Consider the following 22,499-nt stretch of genomic DNA (forward strand, 5'->3'; position numbering starts at 1 on the left):
ACATATATAAGTTATAAATTCTGTGTGACCTGCTTTAGGTCATATGTCCATCCTTTACTAAAGTACTGATCTCAGGTGTGGATGTCTGCTTCTGTCAGAGATTTACCTTTTAGATGGAGTGGTTTGTAGTGGTAGGTTTTTGTTACCTAATAGTATTAGCAGTTATGACTTGGACCATTGATGGATGGTTTCTTGTCTGTCAGTTTTTCATAAGTTGGTTTTTAACAGATCTTTCACATTCACATGTGATCCTTGATCCCTTTTCCCTGCTGAGAGCAACCAGATTTGCTGAACAGCAACACCAGTATGCAGTAAGTATGCCTCGCTGTTGGACTTCTCAGTTCCACAGATCCTTTATGCCTCCTGACACCATTGGACTTTGGAACCTTCAGCCTCCCTTTTGAGGATGTCGTGCAATTGGAACTTCTTAAATTCGAGCAAGAATGCAATGCATTACTACCATAATACAATTCTTGTATTTTAATAATTTACTCACACTTTTTTTATTTATTAATTTGTTAATTTATTTGTTTTTCTAGTAACTGATCTCTTTCTGTATTTTATATTACCTTTAGTTAAGCTTCTGAATGGACACCATGTTCTTTGGAAGTTTTAATGTCAAGTCAATGGCTCCTGTGGGCTTGTTTCATATAGATAGGGTTCATCTTATGAATAATAATGATATGCATAATATCCATATGTAGATTCAAATTTGTTAAATGATAAATAAAGTTTTTGAGAAAAATGGTACTAGTTAATAGTTTGGAGAGTACATGGTGTTTACACCCTCATCCTAGCTTTATTTACTTAATTTATAGTTTTAGTAATGTGGATTTAAATAATTTATGGACATATGTAAAATATGTAATGGATGGCATGTTTGCGTACCTTCATTTTTGGGACTCAACTTTCCTTGTACGATTTGAACTAGCTAAGTGTTTTTTTATACCATTAAATTCTGTATGCTGGGTTTTAGATTGGAGATTGTTGTTGTTACTGTCATAAATAAGTTTTAACAAATCTATTTAGTCACCATACTAGACTCTTTTTGGGGTCAACTGAAGAGTTTGATCTTAAATGAGAACCGACAATGGAACAAGTTGAGGTCAAAGAAGTTAGGGAGCCAAGTGAGAAGGAACCAAAGGGAACAGATGAAAAATGTAAGGTAGAAAATAAAGCGAACATAATATTGATTATCACATTTTTGTACATTTTTAATTTTAAATTTCATTTTTGAAACTTGGCAAATTTATTGCCAAGATGTAAATGTGTTTCTGTAACTCATAATTGCACTGAAGGGTATGGCAAGTCTGATTTGTTTCGCAATTTTAATCTTTGAAGGAAGAAGCGTGTGTGTTTCAGTGTCTTGACTTTGGATATCTTTTTTTTGCAGATCTTTGAGGAAAAGCTGTCGCACTGGACCCTAAAGGGCTTGGACCTCTCAGAGATGGAGAAAGCTGTGGGGTGCCTCACATGCTGCTCCATTCTTATACGTAAAACTCGACACCTCAAGAACATTATGTGAGACCATGTGATAGATGTGCACAATATCGTTAGGGAGAAGAAAGGTTATATTTTTAGTCATGCAAGTTCTAAACTTATTTGTTTTTTTAAAAGACAGCTGCTGTTAAGTATTGTGTATGTTGTTATGACTGCAAAGTGGAAGATGATTGTATTGTTGGCACACATTCAGGATGGAGTTTAAGGGTTGCACAATCTCTCTCTCATAATTTTGGTTCTCAAAAACTCATGTTTGTCTCCAAAAGAAGACTTTGCATTTTTCATTATATATTTGAGACATTTTGCATTGCAGTTATGTTACAGGTAGATATCAAGCATGTAGTTACTTTGTTAGACCTCATGTTCTCGGAGAATTCTGAACGATAATTGAACTTTAATTACTGTATGTCCCATTTATGATGTCCTAATTTGTGTTACTGATTTAGAGTAGTAGATTATTGATAGCTACTATCAATGCTAAACGAAACACTTAACAATGTATGTGGTGAAGGGAAAACAAAAAGATGCCCTAAGATATTTTTATGGTTCAGAGGAGCAGTGCAGTCATGCACTCAGAGGTGGAAAGACTATAACTAACAGGCTAGTTTGCGCCTTAACTGGAGAAGCTCAGAGATATTTTTATACAGGATAAATAATTTTGTTGTAAAATAATGTATATATAACCTAGTGGCTATTGTACATACCCATATCAACATTGTAGTTTGTTGTGTAAAAAAAAAATAGGAATGTATACATAATGCCTAGCCCATCAAAGGAATTGGCCTGGGCATCTTATCACATTTTCCTGTGTTGTTGGAAGTGTTAAGGATACTGAACACTGGAATGAATTGAAAAAGGGTGCGGGGCACCCTGTGGAAATGGCTTTTGGCACGTGACTGCACGTGTATCAGCATATCAGCCACGTTGTAGAGAGACGTGCGGGTCTATCTTGTTGCTGCCACAAAATGGCCTGTGGTTATTTTGATATGGAGGTAGATGAAAATGTCTTAGATTTGTGTCATTTGTCCAAAAATGAGTCAAGGCCTTTATATTACCTATGCAATCTTAACTGCTTAATCATCTGGAGAAGATTTTGTCTTCAGCCACAGTCTTTGTGTAAAAATTCTTTTATTTTTGTCTTCCTAAGTAACCATGTACTGTACTGTAAATTTTAACATCTTATAATTGACTTGGTAAATAAGTGATTGAAATTTGAATTAGAAAACCAGTAGCCTTTTAAAGATTTTTCATATTTACAGTTAGTTCTCTAGCTTTTACATTTTTACTAATCTCTTAGAAGTAGATACATAGCTAGAAAAGTGTTCTTAACAAATTCCTAGTTTTAACATGATTGGATGAGAAACCTAGCTAGAAAAGTGTTCTTAGTGAATTCCTAGTTTTAACATGATCGGATGAGAAACCAAACGTTGTGGGGAAAGTTGATGTCGGAACTGTACTGCATAAAATGGAGTTATTTATAAACTGTTCTGCTGCCTCTCTCTTTTGATGTTTGGTCTTCAGAAGGTTGAATCTGTATGTAGGTTGTGGCAGTCAGTTCTGTCTTTGACATAGGTGCTATTTGTCCTTATATAATTTTTTTTATTAGTTTCACTTGTGTTTTTATTTTTAAGCTGGCTTCTTTTCATAAACTTTACAGTGAGCTTCTTGAGGATGGTTTCACCTGTTATAATTGAAAGGGATGTAACTTAAACCTTTCATTATATTCATGATTTTATTTTTACTTGGTGTTCACTTGGAGCACATTATTTCTTCTTTGCCAAGTGCTAGCTTGGAAGATCAAGCTGTTAAATTCTTGTTTAAATGTTATTGTTATGCTGTTCAGATCCCCTTCTTGCATGTGGCAACATGTATTCTGGGAACGATTGAGGGTTGGGTAAATGCTTTGCTGGTCTTTTGAGGTGCTGTGCATTGAAGTTACTTAAAACAGTGTATGAGATAAACTTGCCTATCACCCCGTTCCTATGTTAAGCCATTGGGCAGGTCAAATTATGGGGTTGCCTACTTTTTCCTTACTGCATGAAAGCAGTTCTCTACAAGGTTACACTCGGAGATAATACTTGTCGAACAAGTGTTGCGAGTACTCCAAGCTTGAACAGTGAGTGTCTAATTCCCGGTGGTATTTCCAAGTGGCTCCGGGAGGAAATGTGAGTTTAGGAGGCTGCAATAATCCTTATTCACAGGAGTCAAACATAGTGAATGAAATTCCCTTTTGTTTTTCATTTAGAATGAATTACTGTAACATGCAGTATTCTAATCACTTTGGCTGTAAATCTTTCATTTAATGTAATTTACATTATCATTTTATTCCAACTTTATCAGCTTTTGCATACTAATTCCTATCTTTCCTATATACAGTATATTTATACTGAAGGCCCATTCAAAACTAATGTAATAGTAATGTAACTGTTATTGCTGTTGCTACATCTGATTAAGACTCATAATCAAAGCATTTGCACAAATCCTGAACATTTGTGCAGTAAATGTTGCTCATTTGAGTGATAATGAGTGGGACAGTGAATCTTTTTTTTGTCAAGTTGATTTAAAAATGGTGATATTCGGTGATATTCACCACAGCTGATCAAGGAAATGCAGGAATGAGAAATCTTCATGCCTTTAACATTCCATTATTTCATTGCGGGTGTTGTGTTCCTTGTCAAGCAAAGTCTGATTACTATAATTGAAGTTGGCTTACTAACCTTTTTTTAAGGTTCTGTGCCCTTGAATCAAAGAAAGATTTTGCTTTGCTGAAGTATTTAGACTTAAGAAAATGTTGTAAAATGTTCACCAGTTGATAAGGTGTCAAACGCAATTATGGCTGACATTTTATTGTTATGAATGATTAGTTTATCGAGACCTCTGAGCCTAATAAAGGCTCTTCTCTGGCTGGCATATATGCATCATTATGTTTCTGCTAGGAAGCTTCAGGATATTATATAGCTGTCATCATGTTAATGGTGCTGAAATTCAGATCAATGGTTATGAGACAATACATTTTTATGCAATGGTTACATTGATATGTGACAGAACGGCCTCATGGGAAGGAATCTCAACTTTAAAGAAATGAAAGTTTGTCTTGGTTATTCTTTCTCAGCTAAGCATGTTGGGTTATTCTGTCTCGATAAAGCTTGCTGCAGTTGTTGGATAGACATTCTTTGGTTTTTATGACCATGATGTAGATGGAATGGTAATTATGATTATGTATGTTATTAGATCTGTATGCTGAGATTATCTGTACAGTGGACAGGCAGTATGTTGATTTTTCTTGTAGGCTTCCAACCAGTCACCATAATAAATTTCATGTAAGAGTACAAAAGGGGGAGCTGATGTTATTATTATTTTTATTATTATTATTATTATTTTTATTATTATTGCAGCATACTCAGGATTCACATGAGAAATACAGATCTTAGTAGTAGTAAATTCATGGTCACAGTTTTCACACTTGAAACAAAACCCTCCAGTGAACCCAAAAATATATTAAATTTTGTTCATAGTCATTTGGTCAATAGATACAGTATGTTTCTTCACATTTTGATGATTGGAACTAAGGTCCAAAGTATTTTACACACCTATGATTGAGTTTTATTGTTGCGATGCTGTATGTTTTAATAAACTGTTACTTTGGTAATCAGTGACACTAATTACAGAAGTTACAGTAAGCATGAGACAGACAGCACTTGGAACAATTGTTCATGATAGAATATCTATCTGCACAAATATAAAAAAGTAGTGAATAGAGGATTAGCAACTGGGATAAAGAGGAAGGATGCTATGCAATGCATTGTACACCATATATATTATGTACTGCTTTTGTGTAAATCTCTTTCCCATGACTCATAATACCTGGGTTAATGCATGCAAATGTATTATAGTTAAAGATGTTTAGGTGACTCAGAGCACTTGGGTGGCCTCTTAATAGTTCAAGCGATTCCAGTTTGACTTGGTAAATAATGACTGAAACTGATTACAGCAGATTAGTTGAATAATCAAAAGAAAAGAGAACCTGCTGGAAGTCTTTGCGTGTGATATCTAATTACAAGACCCTCCAGTCCCAGCTACCTTGCTTTCTGCAATTTGCTTCTCATCTTTTGTTCTATAGTCTCTTTAAACTTAGCAGTTTGGCTGCCCAATTTTTCTTGTTTCACCCTTGATTATTTTTAGCAGAAATACTTTGGACCAGCCCTATGAAACAAAAACTGTTGGGGCATTTGTGGGTATGTTGCTTGCAAAATTCATGTGCTGCAATTTGTCAGTGTTTTCTGTCTGATTGCTGCATTGGCTTTTGCCTGCTTTGTGGAGGAAAGTGACCTCACTCCAGCTCCCACCCCTCTCCACATTGTCAGTCCGCTGTACATTTATGGCTAATCTTAGAGAAAATATTTTGTTTTTATTAGTCATTTCCAAACTTCTCTATATAAATGCAACTGGGTGTGGAAAGTAACTTTTCTATGGACTATATCTTGAAACAAGTGTTTCTGCTGCAGAAACATGGTCCAGATTTTCAAAGTAAATTTTTTATGCAGGTAGTTACTAATAGAAAGCTCAGCACAAATAAGATATGTATTTTCTTTTTGAGTTAGGTTAACTCAAGATTTGATGAGAAATCTTATTATAATTCCTTTAAGTAGATTGCATTTTGTAAGGGTATCAACCAGAGCATCCCTTTGGTGCTCTGTTGTGTTGTATTCTGAAAAGTAGCTGCAGGACACCACATATCTCACGCAAAGGGCATGTTGTCTTGTGGGGTTTCACCTTGGTTAAAGTTTTTGTTGAATTTCTTCTGAATGAAATAGCAATTTTGAAATTATGTAATTGCATAAAAATACCCCACAATTTATGATGTAATTCTTAGTGGGAGGTTAGCATTGAGTCTGAAGGATACTTTTATTTCCCTACATCCAGGATGATAGAATAAAGGATGTATTTCGATCATAACTGCAGAATATTGAATTGTTATCCAGTGAAAGAGGATTGAATGTGCCTGCTTCTAGCATTGTCAATTTGAAGGGATCTCTTTAATTCCAGGTGTTTAGAATAAGGGACTTGGGGACCAGATAACTCAAGGAACGGATCGTATGACTGCGATCATGTGTACAATGCAGTCTATAACTGTTTGTTAGATTACACATAATCTCCATTACTGTGTGCTTCTTAAGATGTGCAAAAGCTGTCATTAGTGTAGTGTATATGATGAGAGATATGCCAAATGAATATTGTAGCTTGCAGATTTGCAATGTTGAATTGTAAGCTTCAAGTTTGCTCTAAGTGATTCTGTTACCAGTAGATTCCTTCATGGTTAGATACCTTTTGTGTGAGCCAGAATATTATTGTAAGAAAATGATTGTTGAAAACTTAGCATAGTAGTTTCAGCTTCTAAATAATTTGTAGTACCTCATTTGTAGCTACTTCATGTGAACTTATTTTTTTCTTTGTGCTTCAGATGTATGTTCACTGATGCTTTCCTTTTTTCAGGTGATAGTAAAAGTTCAAGACAGTATATGAAACAATTCTTTTAATTTCAGAAATTTTAGAGATGTAGAGGAACAAAAGTCTATTGGAAACATTCTGTAGGCTGATCAATATCAAGTAGCTCTGCCTTTTATGTGAAATTGTAGAAATTTCTGGCTACAGTTTGAAGAGGTTTCCATGCTTTGTCTTTGATGAAAGATATGACATAATGTCTTGTTTTTGGAGTTTGTTTGTCTGTGTGATATATGTTTGTGGATGTTTTGGAATGTAACTTGTTAAGTGTGGAAGTTTTTATATTATGGAAAGATCATATCCCTGTCCCAAAGTTTGTATTTGGTCTTTAAATGGTTCATTGTCCCCTTTAAGTAGGATGCATTGTTTTTGGTGCTCAAAATTGTGGTGTTTGTAGCTTCTTAGCCTTGAGTTTTGGGGTCTGGCAAATGTATGTCCTTCCCACAGGTTTTTTTTGTCATTCAATGTAAGTCCCTGTATTTTTAGCAGAAGTAGGTTGCCATTCCATTGGCAAAATTATTGTTTTATTAATTTTGTAATGCATTTCTGATTTGAGTTGACCATTTCAAGCCTTGAATGTTTATCTTACATTGAATTGCAATTGAGTTTAAAATAATTGGTTCATTCATAGAATTCCACTAAATGCAGATAATGTTTTTTACAATTCATTTTCCCACAGTCATTACGTACTACTGTAAGATTGGTCTGCTTTGACACTGAATGCATTGCATCTTTCTTTTTTCACAGTATTTGGAACTGTATTTAGAACTTTATTGAATGAGTCGCATGGTGTATGTTATACCAGCAAGTAGGTCTTCTTCACATCACTTTTTATCATTACCATTCCTAAAAGATATATACATTTACTGAACAGAAGACTGCAAGTCAATTTGCAGCAACAACGAATGTGTAAATGTGCACCTTTCATTCCTCTGTAGTGATAAGTTAAAAATTGACGAGCTTCTTGTTTCCAAATTTACAAGTTGGTGTTATTAGTTGTGCTTTATGAAGATTAAAACGATCAGGCATTTCGTTTGATATAGAAGATGGATTAAGCACCCTTGATTATTTGAGAATCTCATCCTTAGATTCTTGAGATTAAGATCCTTTTATTGTTGATTAGTAGTGAATGTTAGTGACAGTTTAACATGGTTTTTATTTCAGTTTATAGACCTCTATTACACCCTATGTGTCTTGTAGAAACAAGTAAATTTCAGTCACAGGGTCATAAGTCTAGCTGAATCCTAGAACTGACTTTCATGAGGGCTTAGCAAAGAGAAATTTGACAGGCAGGGGAAAAGTTTCCTTTTGTGGGTATGATTCTGCCTGACTGAAATATACACGCATAAAAGTATGTTGACTTGAACTGTTGCCTTAAAGTAGCCTTTTGCCACATTCTCAAACATCACAAGAGTTGTCAACATTCTTTTTGATTGCCTTATGAATTCTTGGGCCGAAGGGCCTCTGGTTTATATGCCAAATTTGAGGCCTTAACAGACTTTAAGGTCTATAATCATTTCAGGTCTGCTTGAAAAACTGGAGAACAGTTGTTGGATGATTTTGTCAAGCAGCTTCTTTGCAATGCTGAACTCTTGCGAGTTGTCTGAGAATAACGGTTAGCCTTTGACTTAAAAGAATGTCAAATTATTTATAAGGGTATGCTTTATTTTAATATGTTGAGAACATATTCTAATATTGACGTCTCTGGAAGGTCTTTTGTACGCGAAATATTTGCTGTTGTATTCTTAATGAAATTAGCACTTAGTGGTATGCAGTTAGAAATATGAATCTCAAATTGATTTCCTTTACCTTTTGGGAAAGTTACATGTTGGCTCTATTATTCCATCAGAGTGCAGTTTTACTTAAAAAAATCATGGCTGTCTAGTTTGAGGCCAGGTACGTACTTGATGATGATGCATTCAATAGTGAACACAGTATTTTAGGAAAAGAAATTCTAATTGTGAGAAAACACTTTGTGGTTGGAAATACTGGAGACTTTAGCATTCAGGCAAGCCTTGAATTTTGATGTCATAAAATTTACAATAAACATGGTGACTATTTCTAAAGAAGTTTAGTTTGTTGAAGTAGGATTGTGCGATGATTTAAAAAAAAAAAAAAAAAATTTACCTTTTACCATTTGTTGTATATATGGACAAAAATACTTTTATATGTATTTTTTTTGTACTACTTTATCGGTGACAAACTGTTAACCTATTATTGGGTTTGGTGACTGTCACCTTCCGTTTATAGCCAGGCTAATGGATTCTCTTCCATCTTTTGTTTTGTCAAAGTTGTATAATTCCATTCATTTTAAGAGTAGTGTTTAGCCTGTCCTTTGAGGCTAGCTTATTACTCTACTATTATTCTTCATTTTTCTTCAAGTCTTCATTTTTAAATTATTTTCATATCCTCTTGATTTCTTCAGGAATTGTCACCATAAATGTATAACATGATTACTGTCTACAGGTACTGTACTAATTTTCAGCTGGAGCATAAAGACACGCTGAGTATCAGGTGCAACTGTGACATCACTCTTTCTTTTAAATTGTACATGCCTAGAATTTGTTTATTGTGCTTGAAAGGCTTTGTAGTCATTGCCATATATGGTTCCTTAATGTCGTTATCTTTGCTAGTATGAGATGTGTAATGTATGGGGATATTCACTGCCATTCAACGTAGTTTTTACAGAAGGGTCGTTAGAGCTGACTTACATGGTTGTGGACCTTTCATCAAACAATATTATTTTCTCCTAAGTTTGTTTTATCATATAGTTTTACTAAGTGAGAGCCATACACTGATGTTCATCACTTGGGGGTGGGTTGTTTAATTTTAATGCTTATTTCAGCTGGGTTGTATGTTTCAGGACTGTATTTTGTCCACTGAGGGTGTGGGAATTTGTTGTAAAGGTAATGTTTGTTACTGAGAACTTTGTCACTTTGCATTCTCAAGTTTTCAGTATAAGAAGGATACAGAGATATGTTGGTCAAAATTCCTTATGTGAATGGTATTTGTAACATTAGGGCTTTAGAAATTGAGTTTACATGTTTATTATGGTAACCACACTGTCATTTTGAGGAATATTTCAGAAGCAGCTTTATATCCATATGATGGTTTTTTTCAATTTAAAATATAAAAGTACTTTACTGTAAGTGAAGTCCTGTGTTACACAGTAATACTGCTTTACATTCTCATTGTTTGTGCTAAGAATGCTAATGCTTATTGTAGGAAGTGCTGTGTCTGTAAACTTCCTGAGCAGTTATATAACAAAGTTAGTCGGGGTTATATTTGAATGAGTTACAATAACATATTTGTCTTGTTGATCTAAGTACTGTAGTATTGTGATTGTGTTAGCTATTAGAGCCATGATAATTTTGAAGGGTTTTAAACACAGTACTTAGCATATGAAACAGGAGCCTTTAAATATGTCAGGATAGTGCAAGTGAAGAAGAATAGTATTTGTGCTATCATTAATACAAACAGATTAAGAGTTCTGATGAATTAACTTGATCATAGTATCCTTGCTGTCTAAGGTGTTATATCAAAATGTGCTTTCGGATACTAAATTGCAGTTGTTCGGACTGTACTGTACTATTACGTTATAGACCTAGGTTATAGGTGCTAGCCAGTTTTTGATGTGGCAGAATCCCCTTTTTATGTATTTACTGTTACTGGTGAAACGTCAAATCAGGATTTGATGTGTAGATGCAGATGTGTTTCTGTAACTTAAGAAGTATATCGTTTAGTTTTACCTTTAGGTTTTGCCATTCCACGCTGTATTGTCTTAAGAACCTTGTGTGTCTTATAGCAAGAGATGTCTGTTTCTTGCTCATCACTCAGCAACTATTGACTTTTTATTTTATTATTTTTTTTTTTACATATGGTCAGCACTATGTGAAAGTGCCATATAACGTTATATCCTATATATTCATGAAAAGTCCCATGATTGACTATTTCTGTTTGCTTATTCAATTTGGTCAGTGGCAATATTTCATGTTGATATCATTTATCAGTTTCATTATAAGATCTTATAACATTTTGTTCTTGCATTTCTTTAACCTTCCCAGAGCGGCATCCTCTTTTGCCTTTGTGGATGTTTAAATATTATTTAGAGAGAAATAATAAGAAAACATATGCTGTAATGGATGATAATGTCATTCACATACATTCCAGTTAAATCTTGCTGGCTAGATTACATGTACAATACATCTTTAGATTACATGTGCAGTATGATTTTCTGTTATATTTTTTCTCTTAAATTGCAATAGTATACTGAATAAGTATTTGTACATAGACTAATTAATGAACCAAAGAGGAACTTCAGTGATATGGTTCAGCGTTTTCCTTTGGTTGTAGTTGCTCGTTCATGGGCGAGAAAAAAGATGTCCAATGTTTAATCTTATCTTAAGAGGAAGAGTATTATGATGAGATGAGCATTTAAATCTCCATGGAATTGAAAGCTTAGTACCTCATATCATAGCAGTCGTGGATGATGGGGCGATAAATAGACTAGAAAACATAAACTGCAAAATGTACAGATCCTTCTGGAATGCCCTAAAGGCATGCAAACTCACATAACAGGTTTGTTAGATTTATTGAGATACAGGGGGTATGCAAGCACAGGCCCTTCTGTTTAGAGCAGTGGTTTCCAACCTTTTTTTGGCCATGCCCCTAACCTAATCTCTGCAAAAATCCATATGCCCCCTGCAGTGATATACAATTCTGTATATGCACATGGAGGAAGCCTAAAAGGCCATTAAATTGGTTTAAAACATAATCAAATTGGTCCCCTTAAAAATCAAAGTACCCCCTGGTTGGGCGTACACCCCACTTTTGGGACTACTGGTCTAAAGGTTACCTGTTAGTGAAGTAAGTCTACAGAGAATAAGAGGCTTGGTGCGGACCTATAGCCACATAAATCCACCATAACACATTTAAGAAATTTCATTGATTGGAAAAGAACAAATGAAAATAAGGCAGAAATAGAATTCAATATACTATATAATGACTGCTTAAGCAAAATAAGAGGTAAAGCTTTGTAATTAATTATAAACTGAAATTAAAATTGAACATGAAAGTAAACAAGTAAATAATGCGCCGAAATTTCTTCGAAGCAGTCAAGTTTTCTGTAATGTATAATGCAGTATGAAACTTTCAGCCACATCCTCGGTGGTGGACCCCATATGGGTTTAGTGCTGTCAGTGCACTGTAGGCATCACTTAAGGTCCTTTGCATCATGCCTTTGGCTTGTAGCTGTAACCCATTTCTTTCCTTTTACTGTACCTCCTTTTATATTCGCTTCCATCTTACGTTCTACCCTCTTATAACAATTGACTCATAGTGCACCTATGAGGTTCTCCTGTTACTCCACTCAAACCTTTTGCTGTTAACTTCCATTTCAGCTCGGAAAGACCTTACAGGTCCCAGTGCTTGTCCTTTTGCTTAAACTCCATATTCCATTTATTCCATAAAAAAAACAGACTGGAATTTTATGGGAGAAGACCAAACGTAGGCCAGGCACAATGGTCAAGTTAGTGACAAACTAGTACAAAGCAACTGACTGTAGAAACAGGTAACCTGTCTAAACACAGTTTTTTTTCCATCTCTCCATCCGCCTGTGGTGTTTGCGCATGGTAACACTGCATCTCGGGCTTTAAATAATATCCTATTTCGAATATTAACGGTGTAATTCACATACAGTAAATTATTAAAACACTTTTCAGTTGCAAATGTACACCAAGATATCCTTTTATTTACCTAAAATTTACACTTAGCGTAACTATTTAAAGCCCGGGACGCAGTGTTACCATGCGCGACCACCACAGGCGGATGGACAGATGGAAAAAAACTAAGTATAGTTATTATTTTGTAGCCGTCCAAGAATGTGAGAAAAGTGGTTACTATGATGTGAAAATCAACTAATAGCGGCTTTTGAGGTGATCCTCTGCCACAGTGTCTGAAAATGGGTCTCCTCCCAGAAACAGGAAGCAGAATGCTTACAAGGCTTGTGAAATTGAAGGCCCATCTGCAAAATTTAAACCAAAATCCAATATTAAATTATATAAGATAAATGCCCTCGACGTTATATCATCACCAGTAAATGAAGAAAAAACCAGGGACCAGCAAGAAAAATAAAAAATAAGCTGAAAATAATAATGAATAAGACAGGTAATACCTATACATCTAGACACCATTAGTACCATAATTTAGTGAACCTCGGGGGTGCAAGTCTTGCTGTATCGATTATTGCGTAAAATTAGGAATAATGTACACCACAAGACAGACCAATGAATGCATCTGATTTCGTGAAATATCAAAATGGATAGTAAACATAGAGTCTCATGGGAATAGAAAAACTGTTAATGGCAACGGATCCCTAAGATCTTCAGAAAATCGTGAAGATAGCAACTACGAAATTGCAACATACATAAATTGAATGAAGTCACAATGAAATATATGAATTGCTAGTGATTAAGTTACACGTAGGTAACCATGGTAATTATTCACTATGCTCCTCATATACAGTCATTTAACAGAAAAATCTTCAGCACGAAAGAAAGAAATTGGGAGCGTCTTGACTTCTCAGCGAGCGTCCTTAGCTTCTCACTCACGCCGATAGATGGCCATGAAAGTTTTGAACTTTTGACGCGCTTCCTTGAGAGTCCTTTGGACGTTGGCGGTCCTCATGGGCCCTCCCCGGTCGGCGGTCGCCCCCCGGCCCTAGCCGTTTAAATTGTGGGTGACGTGACGAATGACGAGTGACTGACGACCTGGCGATGGGGTCCAAGCCCGGGGTCGTTAGTCGTTCGTCGTCGTTATATGGTTTGGGCACTTGAGGTTTTGTTTAGTGATTGTGAATTCCGATGCTCCAATAAAGAATCGCGTGTAATCGAAATGGGTTACTAGGATGGAGGCGATTATACGGTTATGGGCGCCGTCTACAAGTGGGAAGACTGATTAGCAACCTCCGTCTGCAGTATTGTCATCGAGGTAAGCGATTTATTCTTTCAACTTTCTGCGGAGAATTTGCATTTATTTTTATTTTTTTACCTGAAGGTAACATCCTGAGGATTTAAATTTATTTTTTCACATTTCCTAGATCTTATACAAATGTTACCATTAAAAATTAGGGCATTTAAGTGAAGATTTTAAATTTCACTAATGTACTAAAATTTACTTATACCAAGCAATGCCCAGTTTTATAAAAAAAAAAAAAAAAAAAAAAAAACTTTCAATTGTGGTTTACTGATTTTGTTGAAATTTTGGTTAATTTTCTGGTGCAGGTTGACTGCGAGAAACGCGGTAGGTTTAGACCATTAATAAACTTCGTCGAACGTAAATTTGCTAGTTTCTTTAAAAAAAACAATTAGGTCATGGTGATAAGACAGACATAATGAAGGCTTAATGTAGGCCTAGTGACTAAAGATCCACTAAGGTGACAGTTTGCACGTTTTTAAGTGTTGAATTACTCTGGTAGAACTTTGTATCGATTTATAAGCATTTTATGGTTTTCCCTTTAAATTTTACTAGTACATATGTTGTAAAGTGTGTAGTTAATTTTTAAGTTCTCGCCGACTTTACTTGCACATTTAATGTACAAATGTCACAGGCTGACGCTCATCTACTTTTACTAGTAATTTATGCGCAAGCTTACACTGACTACCATTTTTATTGTAAGTCCTACCACGGTGATTAATTCTAACTTCGATCAACGTTCTGAATCAAAATCACTTACGGTAATTTGTTGAAAATGTGCAAAACATGACTTGTGCTGGAAGAGTCGATACTGATGTATGACCGTTAACTAGGGAGAGACAGTTATTACTAGTGGGACTTTGCGCATCAGTGATTTAAATTCTAGACTTACTCAAATTTGTTGCATAAACTTGGACTTAGCCTTATATTGGAAACTCGCTGCTGTTTTAAGATTCAAAAGCATATAATACTAATGGCATTTCATATTTCTGGGATCTTACTTTTTTTTTCGATTTTTCAGGAAACATGGGACACTGCAAATATACTCCAGAATTGGTCGTACTTGCATACTTGGAGCCTATCTACAGTCTGGACTGATTGATGATAGTCCCAATCTACTGATTACCTGGATATCGTCTATGGTGAAGTATAGAAGATTCCAAATCCTCTTAGAGGTAAGTGTTGCGTGTGGCCTAGAATTCAATATTGCTTAATTCTGTACCATACTGCAAAGCCTCCAGCCCTTCAGGGGCGGCGCCCTTGTAGGGCTAGAGGAACTCTTGGGTTTTAGCTTAACAGGTCCTCTGGGGGACGTGTTATGCTAAACCTGCGGGGTGTTAGGGACCAACTTACTCTGATATTTTTTTTTTTTCTTACGTAGGCCTAGATTTTTCAGTTTCTTTGTTTATTTTACTGTATTTTGGCAATACATTAGTTTGGGGATTGGGTTGATAAAAGGCTTTTTGATCTTAGACATTTACTGCATAAGAATACAGCATTAATGGTTTGGCTTTAGATATGTTAGAAATTTAAGTCTAAATGGCTCCCTCTCTTCAGAAATGCACAATTGTGAAAGATAGTATAGTTTCAATATTTGTGATAACACCTGTTGCAGTGGGTGGACTTGTGCTGGGAAAGTAAAGAACTTTGGAATAGATTAAAGTTAGGTTTATCGAAAATGATAGTTTAAAAATTATTCGCCCGTATGTGAACCAGCTTGAGTATGAGTATTTTATTTGGATTTTAGCCTAAAATTAATGGATCTGTTAAGATGAAAACTGTATTTCATGTAGGTTTTGCGTGTGCCTTTGATATATAAGTTTTAAGGTAACTTATGTCGAATCAAACTGTCCGTATTTAGATATCTGGTATTTTTTTAGTACATTAATCTTTTAGGCTTGGCTTTATCCTACTCAGGTTGATGAACTGGTATCTCTTACGCTCCTAAATATAATATAAGAACAAAATCTCTTATAGATAGTGACTCCCAGATTGTAACCCCGTATGCATCCACCTTTGTGGCATGTTTAGTAAAAGTCCGTTCGGGATTACCGTAAAAACAAAATGTAAATATGACACAACAAATAACTAGGCCTAGATAACGACCCCCGATTTCTAGAAATATTTTCTGGTTCCTTTGCTTTTGATTTCAGGAAAGTTCAGTGCACTGGGTTATAGAACAAGATTCTGATGGTGGCAAAAACCAGCCAGGCTTTCGAAGTCTCCTGCTAGGAACACCTGAATTGATAGTTTTGGAACCTGAACCTCAGTCTGGTTTAGAGGAATCCACCTGCAATTTTGAGAGGTGCTTGGAGAAGTTTGGGTTCACTAGAGTCCATGGCAGTTTAGTAGTAGTAGTAATTAATCTTCTCTGCTACTCCTATGAGCGACGACACATTGTAACTGTAGTAGTAATGGTATCAGCAGTAGCCAGTGTGTATGAGCACTGTGGTAAACTGAGGTAAAGTCTGTTGCCGATATTGAGTTTTCAGGCTTAATTGGTAATTAGTTTGTATCCATTTTAGTTGGTAGTTTTTTAAAAGTAAGTTTTTGTGCACAAGTGATTGTTAAAAAACTAAAAGAAAAAATGTGGTGTTTTTTAATTCCCAAATTTGCTTTTTCACACTTCTTCACAGTAGCCTGATTTAAGGTTGGGCCTATAAAGGCAACGAGTTTATCTGGTTATGGTTAACCTGATGAAAGTCGAACCTTCAAAGGCAATGACTTGGTTGTGGCTATTATAAAGGCAATGAGTTAGTTATCTGGCTATGGTTAGCCTGAACGAAAGTTGAGCCCATAAAGGCAATTAGTTGGTTGTCTGGCGATGGTTAGCCTGAACGAAAGTTGACTGTAAAGGCTGCTTTGGTTATCTGGCTATAGTTTGCCTAAACGAATGTTCGGCATACAAAGGCAATGACTTGGCTCTGGCTATGGTTACCTGGCTAATTGAAAGTAAAAATCCAGCGAGATTGGCACAGTGCCAATCAGATAGGATTATATAAAATCTTTAATCATTGAGTGGGAATTTAGTTGTATAGGATTCTTCAGTCTTAAGAAAATGGTAAAACTAGATTGATTTATCTAACACTTTAAATCTGATGTTCACTGTATATCCGCATTTTGTCAGGTGAAAGTAGTAGCAGAATTAATCTTTTGAATGCCTATGGAAGTTTAACCATTATACTGGTGTAACGAAATTAATAAATGGCTTGTTTGATTTTGGCTTTGTAATAGAAGTTCTTCAATATTGAAGCAATGCTTCGGTAAAAATTTTTTTGAAGCTGCCAGCTAATTATGAGTAATGAAGAAACTTCTACGTATAGCTACTGCATGATATCGAAATTTAAGTATGTTTTAACTTTGCCATTCTTGACTGAAGACTCGTGTGAATTATAGACTCTATAACCTGGCTAGGGTTTAGTGTTTAGCTACTGTTTCCTGGGAAGGTCTGTGTGTAGTTGGACTTCGGTTTTGTCTGCAGATCTGTCAAAAGTGATGTAATATCCTCTAAGTGGCATCCATTAGTTTGATTTTGCTTATACGCATTTCCCTATACGCCTTCCCCGTAGGAGTTAGTGCTATCGGTTCACTTCATGCGGTGCACTTGAGGCATAATGGTTTTTTTTTTTTTTTTCACGAAGCACCCCTTCGGCCTCTAGCTGCAACCCCTTTGATTCCTTATACTGTACCCAAGTTAACATTTAATTCCAACTTGATTTTCACCCTCCTAAAAATAGTACAACAGCTAGGGTGCACTGTAGGCATTAATAGCCTCTAGCTGCAACCCCTTTCATTCTTTTTACTGTACCTCCATAATCTTCCATCTCACTATACAGCCTCTCTACCAATTATTTCATGTGCAACTGCGAGGTTTCCTTCTGTTGCACTTTTCAAACCTATTTACCTTGAATTTCTGTTAAATCGCAAAATTACTTCACAGGTCCCAATTTTTGGCGTATGGCCTAAATTAAATATTCTACCCTATGCTTATTAGAGTTGAACCTGACTCGCTAGTTCCGTAACAGAAGGTTAAGGCGATGGAATTTCATTGTACCTAATCGGCTTACGACCAGAAAGGAAAGTAATAGCTTTTGGTCAACTGAGACGAGGCCCGGTTTTAGTCATTTTGTTAAATTTGTCTTGAGGTAGAGTTGAAAAGGTTTAATATTTAGTCATCGAATCCAGTAAAAAAAGTTTGGAATGATTCGTCTAAAGAACATTCGAAAAGTGATGTGTTTACAGGGTATTGGCGTTTTCTGGTGAAAATTTTGGCGAAATTGACTTTTATGCCTGTGTAAAGTTTTAACATTGGTTAGTGTAACTAGCTTGTGCGTTTGATTTGGCTTCATTATTGAAATATTTAGGAAATAACTTTGTAGTGAACGGAGTTAGGTTTACTTGATTAAATTTTAAGATTTAAATTTAAAAGATTTTGAAAACTATACTATCCGGATATGATTGAAACCATGCGTAACTTGCTTTGGTAAAAATTCGAGGTAACCAGGATAGGCCGTGGTGAATGGTAAAAGATCTGTGATTTTAACTTTACTATCGTTTACTGAAGACTACGTGGAAGAGCATTATACTATCGTTTACTGAAGACTACGTGGAAGAGCATTATAACCCGGTAAGGGTTTCGGAATTTAAGTCTGGTTTATTGACAGACCCTGCTGGTAAGGTCACAAAGCGTAGTACTGAACTGGTATATGTGTGGATCCATCAAAGAAAAGAATGACGGGTTTATTAACCTCAGAAAATGGTATCCACTCAGCAACAGAAGTTTAAGGCTATATAATTGATGTTCCAAATTGGCTAACAACTGGAGGGGGAAACCTGTTTTTAAGTCTAGTGCTGGCACTACTTCAAACCTAGCATGAAAAATGTTTCAGTACTTTATTTTAGTCTGCAAAGATATTTCAATGGAAGAAATAGATTTTAAATAGTCGTGTAAATTAAAGAAATTTTCCTGTGCTACTTTGGCTCATTATCTACGCGTCACTACTCGCAGGTGCTAGTACTAAACATTGCGGAAGCTCCATTGGATGATGTGATTAGTACCAACCCCTCGGGGATCAAAGTATTATATACACCCATTTCAATATTGTGTGGTCGACAAATTATAATAAAAGACCTCTCCATGCAGGTGTCTACTTTTTATCCCCCAGATGCTGAAGCCTTGCCGAGGATGGGGGGCTTAGGGTTCAGCAGCTGGGCTCTGATGCCTGGCGGGAACTGCTTTCTCTGGGCCTTGGTGCCCAGCTGTTGATCCAGCTAAATAAGTCAGCCCTTTTCCTTATACTACTGAAAACTTTAAATGTTTCTGCTTCCTCCCCCTTTAAGATATGGATTTTATGTTGTTGACTTTTGGCTTGGTTTTGGACATGATTTAGAATATTCTTGGTATTTGAAGGAGGGTGAGGATGGGCGGCATGCCACCTCACCCGTAGAACTCTAGTACCTGACGTGGTCGAGCGAGGGGAAAGTTAATGTCAAACCCTATCCTCAGTGCCGGGTCTGATCTCGGCGGACATCATGACGCCTTAGCACTGGGGATAGGGTGTATATCTGGTAATTACTCCTAGGACGACCCTAATTAAAGGGATGACCCGTCCTCTAAGTGTGACTCCATGGTGATTATGGGGAATATCTGGATGAAATTAAGTTTTTCACGTTATATGGCAACGCCCCCTATTTCTGCTGACGACCCTTTGCTTTCTTCAAAGGACTTGTCCGTGGAATCCCTTCAAAACTCTACTATGGCTACTTTAGAGCCATACGTACCAAACACTATCTCAAAAGAGAGGAACATTTATAGGAAAAACCATGGAAGATATTTTTTCTCCTCCAGTGTGGTCTCCGTATATCACACTCAAAATAAGCGAAGAAGTAACCCTCTTAAGTGACTTGGTTAAATACCGTTCACTGAAGAAAATTCTTGGCTGTGACAACCCCCGATTCTCAGTCGAAAAAACAAAATCATCGTAAAGGCTAAATCTGAAAAAGAATCTCAAAAACTACTTGAAACTACAAAACATGGAATTCACCATGTAAATGCTTCTGACGAGGCCCATTATAACACTAGAATTGGAACCATGTTGCTGGATAATCTTAGAACTGAAAATGACAAAAATGAATCTGTCTGTGAAACATTAAAAGAAGTCCTGGAAGATCAAAAACTTAATGTTAAAGCAATTATTGTTTGAGAGAAAAAGTGCAAAAACGAAGTCTGAAAATAGCTATAATTATTTTTTCACAGTAAACAATTCCAACATATATGAAAATAGGAAACAAAAGAATAGCAATTAAAGAAGAACATCCAAAACCTATGCAATGTTAAGATTTGCTTGAAATTTGAACATCCAGCAAAACGATGCAAGTCTTTGGGCTCGCCTAGATGCTTTAAATGTGGCTCCTTGGAGCATAGTAGTGATGAATGCACCAACCCCCCAAAAAATGCTTTAACTGTAATGGTTCGCACCATGCTTATGGAAGGGAATGTGTATATTTCAGATATTTCCAAGAGGCCCTTACCAGATCAAGAAAATTTGGTATAACAGTTAAGGAGGCTAAGGAAGACATGAAAGAAGTAGTAATGCAGCTTCCCAGCAAAACATTTGCAGATACGCTCAAACACCAAAGCAAAATCATATCCAATGATGTCTCACAAACTGCCCAATCTTCTAACACCAGAAATTAAATAACTAGAAAAATCGGATAAAAACAATGCCATGGAGATAAGTAAAAAGTTCAAAGTACTGACCAGCCTCGCAGTAGATGATCATCTTGATGAACAGAGAGAGGACATCTTTGATAATTAGCACCTTAACAAATGCCAAAAGAAAGAAGAAAATATATCTCGGAAGATAATCTATGTCAAAAACAAACCAATAACTACTGAAGAAATTAAGGAAATACTAAGAGAACTAGATGGACCAACAGAACACAAAGTGAAACATCCTCACCTAAGAGAGAGAACAACCTTCATAGTCCTAATAGTAAATGTCTGAAAACTACCAGTTCAGAAGAAACTATTGTTTATACCACCAATAGCAATGACCCTTCAGAAAATGATTCATCCGGAATGGTTTCACAGAAATCTAAGGAACCTACAAGAAAGCCAAACATAAAACAATATAAGTCACTAGTAAGAGACTATATTATGCCACCAGATTATAGCAAAGGTGCTAGAAGCAAATTTCAGCTATACAGCAACAAAAATATTATCAAAAGTTCCAATTCAAAAACTAAAGTGGACACAGTTCTCTCAGTTCAGGGTCGTAAGACCGAAGAAAATAAGTAAAATTCACTTCTAAAAATAATGACACTCCCTCATTCATATTGCAATGGAACATTCGAAGCATTAACAAAAACAAGTTAGAACTACTTAAATTAATTGATGAATATAGCCCAATTTGTATCTGCCTCAATGAAACATTTCTACCTATTTCCTCCAGTTTTACAAATAAATTTTACACATGTTATCAACCTCACTCTGCTAATCAGCAAGGTAATATGATTCTCATTAGAAAAGATGTACCTTTCACAATATAGTATGATCCTTCATCTGAAATAAATGCCTTAGCAGTTCAGATTCAACTAGAGGAAATTATTACGATTTGCTCTGTATATCTTAAGACCAAATGATAATATAGATTTAGAAAAGTTGAATGACTTGGTCAAGAAGCTTCCCCAACCAAAGTTACTTCTAGGAGATTTCAATGCAAGACATTTATCATGGCATGATGTAAAATCAAACCCCAGAGGCTACATTATACTTTATTTTGTTATAGATAATCAACTCCATATATTAGATAAAGACCAACTCATTTTGACCAACGAACAAAAAGTTACTCTCGCATAGATTTGTCTTTGTGCTCACAAGATCTAGCAGACAAATATTTTTGGAACACTCATGATGATTTGTGTGGTAGTGATAATTTTCCTGTTTTGATTAGTATTCTGAATTTCACTGGAGAGAGCAATTAATAAATTTAATGTTAATAAAGCCAATTGGGAAGATTTTAGTGAATGCACGAAGAATGTTCCATTTTGGGATAATAATTTGGACATAGAAACTATTCTGGTTATGTTTTTAGTTCTGGTAATTGATGCTGCAGAGTCATCTATACCATTTGTAGCACAAGTAAAGATTAAATGTCCTGTTCCTTGGTGGAATGAGGAGTGTAAAAAAGCAAAGAAGGCCCGTAGTAAAGTCCAAAGAAAATTTAAGAAGTCGAGAACCGATTCAGATTACATAGATTATAAAAGGCCATGTGCTGTAGCAAAAACGAACATTTAATGAGGCCCAAAGAAAATCTTGGTTTAACTACCTAAAATCGGTGTGCAAAGATACACCCCTAAGTAAGATATGGAAAAAAGTGCATAAATACTAGGAAAGCACATTCGATCCCATGTCCCAGTTTTGAAAATTAATAGCAAACTGATATATGATCCTAAAGAGGTAGCAACTTGCCTAGCAGAACATTTAAGCAATATCTCCAAAGGTTCGTCAATGAAATCTTTTC

General features: G+C 35.8%; 1 protein-coding gene and 1 long non-coding RNA gene across 2 annotated transcripts in view; both read left to right on the forward strand.

Annotated features, from left to right (window-relative positions):
* The window catches only part of LOC135202979 (N(G),N(G)-dimethylarginine dimethylaminohydrolase 1-like), an 87,977-nt gene extending 76,937 nt beyond the window's left edge, over positions 1–11,040 (forward strand). The window contains exon 7 of the mRNA XM_064232512.1: positions 1,394–11,040. Within this exon, the coding sequence (XP_064088582.1) occupies positions 1,394–1,525 (132 nt within the window). The 3' untranslated portion in view covers positions 1,526–11,040. The remainder of the gene's footprint in view (positions 1–1,393) is intronic.
* Positions 11,041–13,765: 2,725 nt separating this feature from the next.
* LOC135202702 (uncharacterized) lies at positions 13,766–16,265 on the forward strand. The gene is made up of 3 exons (XR_010311793.1): positions 13,766–13,989; positions 14,996–15,149; positions 16,128–16,265. It is a non-coding gene; the product is annotated as an uncharacterized LOC135202702 (long non-coding RNA).
* Positions 16,266–22,499: the final 6,234 nt, after the last annotated feature.

The sequence above is a fragment of the Macrobrachium nipponense genome, chromosome 33, assembly GCF_015104395.2.
Source record: "Macrobrachium nipponense isolate FS-2020 chromosome 33, ASM1510439v2, whole genome shotgun sequence".
NCBI lineage: Eukaryota > Metazoa > Arthropoda > Malacostraca > Decapoda > Palaemonidae > Macrobrachium > Macrobrachium nipponense.